This window comes from Quercus lobata, chromosome 11 (genome assembly GCF_001633185.2).
Source record: "Quercus lobata isolate SW786 chromosome 11, ValleyOak3.0 Primary Assembly, whole genome shotgun sequence".
NCBI lineage: Eukaryota > Viridiplantae > Streptophyta > Magnoliopsida > Fagales > Fagaceae > Quercus > Quercus lobata.
In genome coordinates this window covers 14,914,976-14,928,881 of record NC_044914.1, presented here as the reverse complement: position 1 = coordinate 14,928,881, position 13,906 = coordinate 14,914,976, and the positions used below count along the sequence as shown (strand labels likewise).

The following is a 13,906-nucleotide window of genomic DNA, read 5'->3' as shown; positions in this document are numbered from 1 at the left end:
TCCCTAAAATTCCTAAAATACAACTGAAATTTGATAAACATGAATCAACAAAAAAGAAAAGGACAATAATGAAATTTGATTAGGATAATCAGAACACAATCTCAACACACGAATTTAGTTTTATTATCAAACCGTGGTACACTTGAAGGTTGAAACATTAAAAAGCGCATACTTGATGTTACTTTGAGAAACACAAACAATTGCCCAGTTGTCATCTTCCATTAAAAGAGTCTACATTAATTTTCAGTCAACTTTACCTTACTTTCCTCTACTCCTTCTCCTTCTCTTCTCAATTCAAACCCTTCTCTCTTCAATTCAAATGGATCATTAAGTGGCCCAAAAAGAAACCTAGAAGAGTATGTTGAGCGTATGATATCAACCCAGAATTGATAATGTAGTCTAACGAACAAAATAATTGGGACACTAGCCAAAGCAATTATAACTATCGGAAGCGACGTCATTTCACTTTTAAAGACCAAACAGCAGGTTGCGCTGAAGGCTACCAGCATGCCTGCTATAGAGGAAAGAGTGCGCTGACTCCCAACTCCAACTTTGTTGGTAATGACACAAGGAAATCCATTTCCGTGAAACGTGATGTGAGAATTGACAAAAACATTAATATTGACGTCGAAGAGGAGACCAGTGCTATTGCATCTGATATGAAAAATACCCTAAACCAAATACTTTTCAAAAAAATAGGGATCCCTGTGTCTTGATTGCTGCCACCCGGTACAGTGAAAGCTGCAGCGAAAACCACACCGGTAATCAGTGTTGCCACAATAATGTAAAAGTTTACTGTATCCTTCATCCACTTTTCACCTTCTCTCCTTAGTTTTTTATGTTCCTTTGTAAATAATTCCCACGGTGTTCGGTTCTTATTATCCCTCATCTTCGGGTATGAAGGCGGCACAATCTTTTCTACCTCCTACAATTTTGGACATGTAAATTGACAAGTGTAACCAAAACAAAAAGAAATTTAAATAATACAAACACCAACCTTAAACCATAACAACTCCCGTTGCATTTGAAGGGCTGCTCCTGGTACAAGTTTTAATCGGGCTTTCGGAGCCAATTTTCCTGCTAAGTGCAGGATGTTTTGTTTATAGGCATCAACAGAAGTTAGAATTATTTCCTTGATAGCGCCCATCTCATGTATCAACTTGTAGACACTCTCTTGCCGGTTTATAACAGCAATGTGAAATAAACTTCGATGGAAATTGTTCATAGTCCATATCAGATCAGGATAAGTACGAATAAGTATAATGAGAAATTCAGCATTCCCAAATTCTGCAGCATCAGAAAGTGGAGTTCGAAGAAAAATGTTTGAGAACCGGTTGCCCTTGAATTGTTGAACCGCAATCCAGACGCGAGTAACCATTTCATGGACTAATGCTTTTCTGTTAGTTTTGTCACGGATACCTTTGAATCCTAGATATTGGTTAAAAAATCAATTTAAAGATCATTCAGTCTAAAAGAAATATTAATTATATAATCTATGAAAAGACGGAAACATTGGGTAGATTATTTTAAAATCCATATCAAAAAATAATGTTGAAAGATTTGTTTTATCAAAAAAAAAAAAAAAAATGAAATATTTGACCCTCATTCCCTCATTGCTTAAAACTTAAGAAAAGTGTGTTGTATGTAATATAACTTGCCTCATTATCTTTCAAAAGTTATCATGGTTTTTTAGTGTAATTTGTAGTGTGCCTTTGTATTAAAATCTCATTTCCTTTACTTTGTGTGTATGTTTGGTTCTCAAAAAAGAAAAGGAAAAAGAAAAAAAAAAAAAAGCAAAAAAGAAAAAGGAAGAAACAATTATCCCACATTGCTTATAAAAGATAGTGCTGTGTGTAGTTGTCTTACTCTCCCATAAAAGTTATAATGATTTTTTCGTGGAATTAGTGGTATGCATTTATGTTTGAACCTTATTTTGTCTCCCTTGTGTGTGTGTTTGTTTCTCAAATAAATAAATAAATAAATAAATATATATATTCTAACTTAAAGTAAATTTTATTTTGATCTTTCAAAATAAAATTTCAAAGCACAATGAGATTAAAAACTAAGTTTAGAAGTTCGTTTCTTGTTGGTTGTGCTAATTAATTGGATGACTAGTGACCATAGTTGTCAGTATCGTATGATACGTATTGTATCGTGTAAAAAGTTTTGTATCGTAAGGGCGTATGAGAAATACTCATGAATCATATAATATAGTGTGCATATTATATAAATCGTATCATATCGTAAAATTGTATATATCGCACTATGCATAAACATATGTTTTAAAATAAGTTTTTGGTTAAAATTTGTATTTTTATTTGAATCTAACAAGTTGTTAGACTTGTTTTAAATACAAAATTATTAAGTTACTTAATTTAGCCTAATTAATAAAATAACATGTTCATAAGTTTTTCTTTCTTTCTTTCTTTCTCTTACAAAATTTGGACTATTCGTATTTACAAATATATTTTCTATACTATGAATAAGGTATTATCTGAAAATATAATTTTTTTCTAATCATTATTGTTATAAGTTTAAAAAGCTAGAATGCCAAAAGGAAATATATATTTTTTTTTAAATTTATTAAAATAAAAGAAGAAGAAGAGATAGAAAATATTGATGACAATGAAGAAAATTTCAATGAAGAAATAAGTTTGCAAAATGATGAACATGATGATAACATTGACTTAGATATAATTTATAAGGCAAGATGATGAATATGATGAAAATAAATTATTACTTTGGGTCATTTTTAATGTATTATTACTCTCGAGTTTAATCAATTTGAATGTGCATGTTAGAAACACATACTAGTTTGATTTATTTAGTTTGTTTATAAAATATTATTACATAAGTTATGAATAAATTAATCATGATTTAAATATTTTCAAATTTTATAACGAATATATACCCTATGTGTGTGTATGTGTGTATCTATAATTTTTTTAAAAATTTATTGAGTATTTGTGTATCTTATGATATATAAAAAAAAAAAAAAAAAAAAAAAAAAAAAAAAAACGATACTATTCATGATTTGACAACTATGCTAGTGACTACTTTATTTTCAAATAAGAAAAAGAATGAATAAGAAAAGGAAATTAAAAAGATTTATGCACATGAAGAAATCCAAACCTTCCACACACACACACACACACACACACAAAACCTTTAAAAAAAAAAACCATACAAGTTTACACCATTTGTCACAACTATCCTATGTGGCTAACTATTAGTAGTTAAGAAAAACTGGTAAGTTTGTGTAAAAGTGATTGATATTCAATCACTGTCTACCATACAGGAAAATAGTGAGAAGGCGGAGAAAATGAGCTTTTACACTTTTTTTTAAAAAAAATATCCAGCAAAATGCCCATATCTAAAACTATTTAGGGAAATGCCCCTGTTTTGAAACTCGATTTTTAGAAAATCGAGTTTCAATTTAAAACTTGATTTTTGGACAATCGAGTTATAGCGAACTGAAAAATTAAAAAAAAAATAAATAAATAAAATTTGGAACTCGAGTTCCTTAAAAAAATTTAAGTGGAACTCGAGTTCCATGAACTCGAGTACTTTACATGGAACTTAAGTTCCAGGAAAAAAATAAAAAATAAATTCTAAGTCCATGTTCGCTATAACTTGATATTCCAAAAATTGAGTTATACATTTAAAACTTGATTTTTAAAAAATAGAGTTTCAAAACAGGGGCTGTAGGGATGAGGGCCTAAATTATATATTGGGCCTTGGGCCTTGGGCGAGAATGTGGGGTGATCCGAGGACGAATAAACGGTAGTGAGGGTGATAAGCTTAGAGTCCCTTAAGTATGTTGCAAATAGAAAGGTTGGGGGAAATAGTTCGAGAAGGAGCGTCTTCTCAGATAAGTGAAGCACAGATCAAATGCATATCCTTTTGTCCAAAGTGATCTTCCAGGAAAACTCTATTGATGGGGAAGTGCATAATGAACTTATGAGAGGAATGGAAATCCAGAAATATCTGAGGAAAGGTTGCTGCCACCGCATTAAATGCTCTGCAACTAACTTTCTAGTTGCATTAATATGGAGAAGACCCCTGAAACAGTGCTGCCTTGGCTACCTCACTCACAGAAGGCCTGAAGAAGTGTCCGATGGGACAAACACTTAAGTAGTGGCTTAAATGATCAACAAGTGTAAGGTCAAGATCATCCAAAGGGAACTATATAATGCAAGAGACCCTCTATAGAGAAAGGATCGGAAATTTGTAAGAGAAAGCATTGTAACAGCTTGAACCATATTTGTAACTATTTCCAATTAATATATACTAGAACAATCCTCCTCGGATTGTGCTAATGAGCAATTTACTTTGAGAAATCTAGTCCATTTTTGTTTGATTATCCATTAAACTCCATTCTAACTATTGTCCTATTCATTAGAACCTGGTTTTCCAATCTATTCTCTACAAATTCATTGTATTGGGCTTATTGGGCTTAAATCCAATCATACCTTGGACCTAAGATCCAAACGAGTCCCTACAATTGGCGTTGTCTGTGGGAAGTAACTTATGTGATAGTGAGTGTAATGGTTAATTATGGTAGAACCAGGTCCCCATCAGTAAAAATCCATAGGGTTCCAACAACAAGATGATTTCCTTAATCTTGAACACAGGAGAGATTGAAAGGGTAGTGTGCATACTACACATATAAGTAGAAGCCATTCTCAAGTTGGAAGTGACATCTCTCAAGAACAGAATAACAGAGCCATGCAACTGGAAATTGACCATTTAAAGAGGAAGTTGCGCCATGCATAACGAAAGCGAACCCCCTCCAACTCTGATGTTTCCTCTGATGATGGAGAGGATGCTAGTTATAGACGAAGGTCAAGAACCCCACCTAGCGAGTCTTTCTCCTACGATGAGGAGCACCATCATAAACGTAGGTATAAGAGCTCGCCTCGCAAAGGCCTGGAAAATGATGCTATGAGCAAGACGTTGAACCAGATTTCCAAATCGCCCTTCACACACAAAATTAAAGGAGCAAGATTTCCTCGATGATTCAATTAGCCAACGTTCACCATTTACAATGGTCGAACAGACCCTGTGGAGCACGTTAGCCATTTTAACTAGAGAATGGTCGTCCATTCCAAGAATAAGGCCTTGATGTGTAAGGTGTTCCCATCTAGTCTAGGACTCGTGGTGATGAGATGGTTTGATGGCTTGGGGGCAAGTTCCATAAGTTCCTTTAAAGGGCTCACCTAAGCATTTAGCTCTCGTTTTATTACTTGCATCAGGGTTCCCCGGCCTTTGGATTCCCTACTATCCTTATCCATGCGATAGGGGGAAATCCTGAAAACATACTCAGACAGATATTGGGAGATATTTAATGAGATAGATGGTGACTTTCATGACATGGCCATCAGTACTTTCAAGGTCGGCCTTCCAGCCGAGCATGGTTTAAGGAAGTCTTTGATGGGAAAGCCTGTCACCAATGTGCACCAACTCATGGACCGGATTGACAAGTATAAGAGGGTTGAGGAAGACCAGCAGCAGGGGAAAGGTAAGGGTAAGGTTATCCCTCAAAAGAGGAGGAATTTCAGGTTGGACCGATACAATAACAACTGAGGCGTAATCAGAGTCTTTATTGCCAGTACCACCAAGACTAGGGGCACACCATAGAGAACTATCGAAATTTGTGGGATCATCTGGACTAATTGACCCGAGAAAGAAAATTGAGGCATTTTTTGCATCATTCCAATGGTCAGAAGGGCTAGGCAAATTCAGAACCCTGGAGAGATGCTTCTTTAAGACCTCCATTGGGCACGATAAATGTCATCTTTGCTACTCCAGGGAGGACTAGTTTCTATCCCTCCCGAGTGATGTCTGTGGCTCAGCTGTCCGCTGAGGACACTAATCCAGAGCCAAAAAGGGCTAGAGTGGATATCCAACTATCACTAAGTTTTTCGGACGAGAATAAGATTTGAACCATACAGCCTCATGATGATGCTTTGGTGGTCACACTTAGGATTGAAGGGTACGACATGAAGAGAGTGATGGTGGACCAAGGCAGTGGCATTGAGATTATATATCTCGACTTGTATAAGGGGCTGAATTTAAGACCCGAGAACTTAACAGCCTACAACTCTCCTTTGGTGAGTTTTGATGGAAAGGTTGTTGTTCTTAGGGGTCAAATTAGACTACCCATGTGGGCTAGTTCAAAAGCGGTAGAGGTGGACTTCTTCGTGGTGGACGATTATTCCCCCCACATGACTATTGTGGCTAGACGTTGGCTTCATGCCCTAAGAGTTACCTCTTCTACTCTGCACCAGAAGGTGAAATATCAGTCGGGAGGTTAGATTGAAGAGATTGTTGGGAGTCAGTCCTCGGCTAGGCAATACCTAGTGGCTGCCATATTACATCAGCCCGAAGTAGAGTCCTCGACCCTTGCTGAAAGGGGCTTATAGCAATTAAAAGCTTTGGTGTTGCCTGTCAATGGATCAGTCGAGGAGGCGAAATTTGATGATTTAAAGACGTTTGTTGTGGGTGATGATCTATAGAAGTTTTTTCAGGTCAGAGTTCAGCTGCTTCCTCAAGAGAAGGAAGTGCTAATAGAGTTCCTTAGGAGAAATGTTGATGTGTTCGCATGGAACGCCTATGAAGCCCCAAGGGTGGATCCGAGCTTCATCTGTCATCATTTAAATGTTAATCCATCTGTCACCCCCAAGAAACAACCACCTCGGCGCTCGTCCAAGGATCATTATGATGCTGTCAAAGACGAGGTGATGAAGCTTAAGCAGGCAGGGGCTATCAAGGAGGTATTCTACCCTAAGTGGCTGGCTAATACTGTGGTGGTGAAAAAGAAGAATGGGAAGTGGCGAGTGTGTGTGGACTTCACAGATCTAAATAAGATTTGCCTAAAAGATCCCTTCCTTATGCCTAGGATAGACTAGCTGGTAGATGTAATTGTAGGCCATCCTCAGATGAGCTTCTTAGATGCCTTTTAATGGTACCACCAGATACCACTAGCCCTAGATGATCAGGAAAAAACATCTTTTTTCACTCCCACTGGAAACTACCATTACAAAGTGATGCCATTTGGTTTGAAAAATGTAGGGTTTGTCTATCAAAGGATGATGACTAGGATGTTTGAACCACAGTTGGGCAAGAGTATTGAGGTCTATATAGACGATATGGTGGTAAAGAGTAAAGTAGTGTTCGAGCATGTGGGAGATCTCGGGAACATTTTTGAAATTCTAAGGAAACATAAGTTGTGCCTTAATGCTTCCAAATGCTCTTTTGGTGTGGGGTCAGACAAGTTTCTGGGCTACACGGTAACCCACTGGGGATTGAGGTTAACCCCAATCAGATTAAAGCACTTTACAACTACCTTGGAATCCCAAGGAAGTCTAGAAACTAACCAGAATGACTGCTGCCTTAAACCGGATTATCTCTCGGTCAGCAGATAGATGTAGACCTTTCTTCCTATTGATGAATAAGTGGAAGAGATTTGAGTGGATTGAGGAGTGTGCTTTGGCCTTCCAGCGGCTTAAGGAATATCCCTCTTGGCCGCCTATTATGTCCAGTCCTGAGGTGGATGAGGTCTTGTTTGCTTATATTGTCATGGCTCCTCATGTTGTAAGCTTGGTGTTGATACGAATTGATAGTGACACACAAAGGCCAGTTTATTATATGAGTAGGTCATTACATGAAGCCGAGGTCCATTATCTACCACTAGAGAAGGCCATTTTGGCAATGGTGCATGCTACACATAAGATCTCCTATTACTTCCAGACACACATAGTTGTACCCTAACCTAACTTCTGCTCAGAGCTCTGCTCCGAAGTGCTAATTACATGGGGAGTATTGCTAAATAAGGCACAATCCTATGAGTTTTTTACATCAAATACATGTCTCGTACCTCTGTCAATGGTCAAGTCCTTGCAGATCTAGTAGCCGAGTTTGCTGAATCCCCATTAGAAGTAGAAGCAGAGAAGCGAGGCATGGATGGAAATTTGGTTGGCATGATCTCCCTACAAGATCCTTTATCTTGGAAAGTATACGTTGATGGTGTAGTAAATCATAAGGGATCCGAAGTAGGGTTAGTTTTAGTATCTCTCAAGAAGATTACTATTGAGAAATCATTGAGACTAGACTTCTCGGCCACAAACAATGAGACTGAATATAAGGCTCTACTAATGGGAATAGTCATGGTTCAAAGAATGGGTGGAAAGGCAGTGAAGATGTTTTCGGACTCAAGGTTGGTCATAGGCTAGGTGAAGGGAGAGTTAGAAGCAAGAGATATGAGAATGTACTGATACTTGAGTCAAGTTAAGCATTTGTAGTCAGGGTTTGAATATTTCAACATATTGCATATCCCTAGAATTGGAAACACACATGTTAATTCCCTAGCCATGCTTGCAACCTCCTCGGGGCAGAGCTTACCTTGGGTCATTCTTGTAGAAGACTTATGTAAACCCATAGAAGGGAAGAGGGAGATGGTACATGTTCATCAAGTTAGGGTAGGGCCTAGCTAGATGGACCCCATAGTACTATTCTTGAAGGAGGATATCCTGCCCGAGGAGAAATCAGAAGCTGATAAGGTACGAAGAAAGGCTCCTCAGTTCTGGCTATCTGAGGACCAAAAATTGTACAAACGCTCCTTTTCTGGGCCATACCTGTTATGCATATATTCTAAGGCATCAGAACTACTCCTTGAGGAGTTAAATGAAGGGATTTGTGGAAGCCACACTGGAGGCAGATCTTTATCTCAACGAGTTATCACTCAGGGCTACTGGTGGCCAAACATGCAAAAAGAAGTATAAGTGTATGTAAAGAAGTGTGATCAAAGCTAGAGATATGCACCAAACATCCACCAACCAGGAGGAGTCCTTAATCCTTTGTCCAGCCCTTAGCCATTTATTCAATGGGGCTTGGACATTGTTGCCCTTTCCCCAAGGCTATAGGGAATAAGAGGTACTTGCTAATTGGCACGGAGTACTTCACTAAGTGGGTCGAGGCTGAACCCTTGGTGAATATCAGGGACGTAGATGCCAATAAATTTGTTTGGAAAAACATAATCACCCGATTTGGGGTCCTTCGTACCCTCATCTCGGATAATGGCCTATAGTTTGATAGCAAGGCCTTCCGATGATACAGTTGTGACTTGGGAATTACGAATAGATATTCCACCCTAACTTACCCTAAGGGAATGAACAGGCCAAGACTGTCAATAAAGTCATAGTGAATGGCCTTAAGAAGAGGTTGGATGATGCGAAGGGAAAATGGGTGGAAGAGTTGTCACACGTCCTTTGGATGTATCGGACTATGCCTCACAGCTCAACAGGAGAAACACCATTCTCAATGACGTATGGGGCTAAGGCCATTATTCCTTTGGAGACTGGATTCCCAACACTGAGGATGAGTTCTTTCGATTCGAGCAACAATGATGAGTTGTTAGGGAAGAGCTTAGACTTAATTGATGAATGAAGAGAAAATGTAATGGTCCAATTGATTTATTATCAACACAAGCTCAAGTAAGCTTATATTGCCAATGTGAAGCTGAGACCACTAACACCAGGAGATTTGGTGTTAAGAAAAGTTTTGGGCATTGCTAAGAACCCAACCTGGGGAAAGCTGGGGCCTAATTGGGAATGACCGTATCGCATCACTCAATGGCAGGAATAGGCGCATATTATCTAGAAGATCTAGATGAAAATACTGTACTTTGTCCCTAGAATGTAAACAACCTGAGAAGATATTATTATTAATGAAAGCAGTCTTTGCCGTAGTTTTGGTTTATCATGTTATTTGTCATCTGTTCTACTATTTGTTGAATATCAAACAGAACCTTGGTCATGCATGGCTCTCTGGACCATATACCTTGGGGATAAATTAATATTTTATGACATCTATCTAAGTATTAAACAGAACCTTAGCTATGCCTAGCCCCTCGAACCACATACTTTGGGAAAATTAATACTTACTAACATCTTTTTAAGTGTTAAACAGAACCTTAGTCATGCTTGGCTCCTCAGACCACATACTTTGGGAAAATTAACACTTTATGATATCTATTCATTCTCTCTAAGTATTAAACAGAATCTCAGTCATGCCTAACTCCCCAAACCATATGCTTTGGAAAAATTAATACTTACTGACATCTTTCTAAGTGTTAAACATAACCTGAGTCATGCCTGGCTCCTTGAACCACATACTTTGGGAAAATTAACACTTTATGACATCTATTCATTCTCTCTAAGTATTAAACAGAACCTCAGTCATGCTTGACTCCCCAGACCATATGCTTTGGGAAAATTAATACTCAATGACATATTTCTAAGTGTTAAATAGAACCTTAGTCATGCCCGGCTCCTCGAACCATATACTTTGGGTAAATTAACACTTAAGGAGATCTATTCATTCTATTTAAGTATTAAATAGAACCTTAGTCATGCATGACTCCTCAGACCATATGCTTTAGGTAAATTAATACTTAGTGACATTTATTCATTTTTCCTAAGTGTCAAAGCATATCCTAGGTTACACTCAGCTCCTCGGATCACTGGCCTTAGGTAATTTAATGTTTTTGGATATTTATCGAAGTGTTGAACATAGTGAAAGTTGTTTGCCCCTACTAGAAGTAAGTGATAATGCTCTTTATTGCAAGTACTTGTTCAATTTGTTTAAATTATCAGTAATATATTACTGTTAACTTTTATTAAATAGAGAGTAGCAGCAGTTTGGTGTTGTGTGCAATATTGTTAAACTTAAAGACATGTAAAGGAAAAGCACATAAAGTAAAAAGAAAAGTCTTTTTGTTGAATTAAAAAAAAGGGGAAATACATTGTGTTCAAAGGTAGAATGCCACTACAAAAAAGAAAATATAAAAAGAAAACTACAAAAGAAAATCCTAATTACTAAGTCTGAGCCTTTGGAAGAGGAGGGTCTTCTTTTGGCTTAGCTGGGAGGCAGAGGTATCTTTGGCCTTAGGATCAATCTCTTTGGTCTTGGCCTTAACCCCCTTTACCTTATTTGCAGCTTTCTTGGCCTTAGCAATGTCCTCGGCCTTCGAGGATGACTTGGGCTCCTTAACCTTGCCCTTATCTTTGGCCACCTCAGCCCCTTGCCCTTGATTACCAGCTTGGTTGGATCTTTTTGAAGCCTCAGGAAGGGAGAGAGCAACCTGAGTAGTCAAAGGCTACTTTGAAGACTCTGGAGCAAGGATAGAGGGAGATGGGATAGCAACTGGGGCTTCACGGATATCTGGATGGTAAATTACACTCCGAGGCTACCTCCATTCTAAGTCTGTAGGGACTTCTACAAGGTTAAGAGCTTCCTCCCATGACACCTTGCAGTAATCCCTGCAAACCTCAACCAGCTCCTCAGCCAGCCTAGTCTCAGTTTCCTTTATACCGAGGAGGTAGGACACTTGCTTTGCTGTCTTTGTCGCTTCCTTTTTTGCCTGGGCTGCTTCCTTGGCCTTTTGTAATTCTAACTTCAGCTCTAGGACTAGCTGCCTTTGGGTGGCCAACTCTATTTCAATCTGATAAAGCAGCTTACGTTGGTTTTCAGCTTGGGTCTGGGCGTTCTTTAGTCCGGCCTCAGCACTTCTTCTCTCCCTCTCCTCGATAATCAGTTTGGAGACCAACTCCTTGCACTCTTGCTTTGTGGCCCCTAAGGACTTTTCAGCCTCGACATGGAGGTGGGCCTCATTCCTAGCGTTGTTTCGAGCCTTCTTGACCCATTCCTCAACCACAAAGACCTCCTAGGTAATCTGCATAAAGAAGATAGAATAACCCCATGTAAAAAAAAAAAAAAAGAAGAAGAAGAAGAAAAGAAGAGAAGATATATTAATACTTAGTTAAAAGATGTGGTTATGGACTTACCATGGCAAGGTCCCTTTTTAGGGACATGAAGAGGTTTAGTTGCCTCACGCGTCTCAAGGCATCCATGTCCTTAGGCATGAGTAGGGACTGCTCCAAGGCCTCAGCAATGTGGGCGAAATGCCCTTGTTAGAACTCCCTGATAGAGGCGTTCTAGGGGATGGCAGCACCATTCACCTCCAGCCGAGGTGACCACGTGTGCTGCTGAATACGCACCTCGGCCTTATTGTGCTCCTCCCTGTTGTCTGTGGAGCTAGCCCTCTTGTCCTTGGGGTCCTTAGCAATTTTTTGCTACTTAGTTCCCTTCTGAGGGACCACCTCCCCTTCCTTCAGCTCCTATTCTTTTCTTTTCTTCTTGAGATTCAAAATAGGGATCAGGCCAAGGTCAGTTGTGGGGGGAGGGGGATGAAGGGGTAGATCGAGAGAAACCTAGGACTTGGGAACGTCCTTTGATGAAGACCCCTTGTTCCTTGGATTCAATGCCATTACTTCCTCTTTCTCGAAGGTGGTATCGACCTGTGCAATTACAAGTCCAGGAGAGTGGGTAGCCGAGGATCTGTTAAGTTCACCCTCAGATTCCGAGACCTCCACTGGCCTTCCTAAAGCTTCTTCTTCTTCTTCGAAGCGAAACTGGTCAATCTCGGCCTCAAAGGAGAAGCTCGAGGAGGTAGTTTCCTCCCTCGGAATAGCTACTTCTAAGGGAAAGCGTTGGAAAGGCAGTTCAACTGGTGGAAGGTCTCTTTGGGCCAAAAAGCCAGGCACAGAAACGTCTATGAAGGCTAATCTAGGATCACCGGCTTTTATCTCTTGGCCCGCATCCTGGTATATTCTTGACAGAGGATTGTAGTCAAGTATTAAGTGGATGACTCATAGCTGTCTGTCTTCATTTATAAATACCTCCGACCTCAGCAACTTGTTGAGACCTGAAATGTTGACCAGGCTAAGTTTCGGGGTAACATGCCTTTTATCTACAAAAACATCTGAGGAGAAAACCATGGTTAGATCGATCAAAATTATCATCAGAGGAAGGTGAAGTGTTAAAACTAAAAGGAAGTAAAGCTAAAAGGGCTAAATCCCTTATCGAGGGACCTAATCCTAGGATACCCCACTTTTCTCTCCCTCCTAAATTGGGCAATAAAGACCGTCGTGCCAATCCTTGGAGATGATCAGGTAATCATCCTTCAAGCCCTTGTTGGACTTAGGAAGACATGATACCATTCAAACAATGTCAGACCATGACTTGAGATAAAATCCTGTGCTAGCAAAGGAATGGCACTCGTACATGTAAACGACATCGTGCCATGTGAGCCCTAGATTCATCTGCTTATTCAGAGCATCTACACTCCCTAAAACTCTAAACAGGTTGGGAGCGCGCTGTTAGGGACAGAGTCTGTGGTTGATCAGATAATCTCTGGTTACCCTACCCATGGGAAGTGTCATTCCTCCCTCTATGAAGACGATCATAGGAATTACAACTTCACCTTCTCTTCTATCTGCAAGAATTTGGTCTGGGGCACAATATTGCAGGGCTACTCTCTGCGGGATGTGGTACCTAGCCTTAAAGCCCTCCATAACTGCGAGAGAATTTACTAAGTGCTTGAACCTACCCATTTGCTTAAGCTAAAAGGAAGTGGGTGAAGTTTTTAAAGAAAGGAAACGAAGAATAGAGGGCCGAGGAGAAAACAATCTAGAAAAAAAAGAAGAAAAAAAAAAAAAAGCACTTACGGGAAGGTGAACGAGTGACACTGCAGGAACTTCTTGAAGGTTGGGAGTTTGAGAGTTCTTGAAAGTTTGAGAGTTTGAGGGTTTTTGTAAAGTGAGAAAAAATGAGCCCTTCAGGCGCCTTATATAGGAGGAGGAATTAAGTGGGAGTTATCCCGCTCAAAATTCGAAGAGAAATGTCTATCGTAGGATCTGCACCTTACCATTGGATGTGGGGACAAAGCGTCGCCTGGAGCAATTAATGATGCATCATGGGCTCCGAAGCGTCAGTAATAGTTATGGGGAGCGCAAAACGATGCTCCCATGTGTGTAAATCAAAGGAATAAGTAGTTTTAACTCTT

At 39.3% G+C, this 13,906-nt stretch overlaps 1 protein-coding gene across 1 annotated transcript; it reads right to left on the bottom strand.

The window, feature by feature from the left end:
* Positions 1-318: 318 nt before the first annotated feature.
* LOC115967395 (ankyrin repeat-containing protein ITN1-like) lies at positions 319-1,254 on the bottom strand. Its single transcript, XM_031086481.1, has 2 exons — positions 998-1,254; positions 319-925 (listed from the first exon to the last, which is right to left on the bottom strand). The coding sequence occupies exons 1-2, from the start codon at positions 1,223-1,225 to the stop codon at positions 515-517; spliced, it is 639 nt and encodes a 212-aa protein (XP_030942341.1). The 5' UTR covers positions 1,226-1,254; the 3' UTR covers positions 319-514.
* Between the last annotated feature and the right edge of the window lie 12,652 nt (positions 1,255-13,906).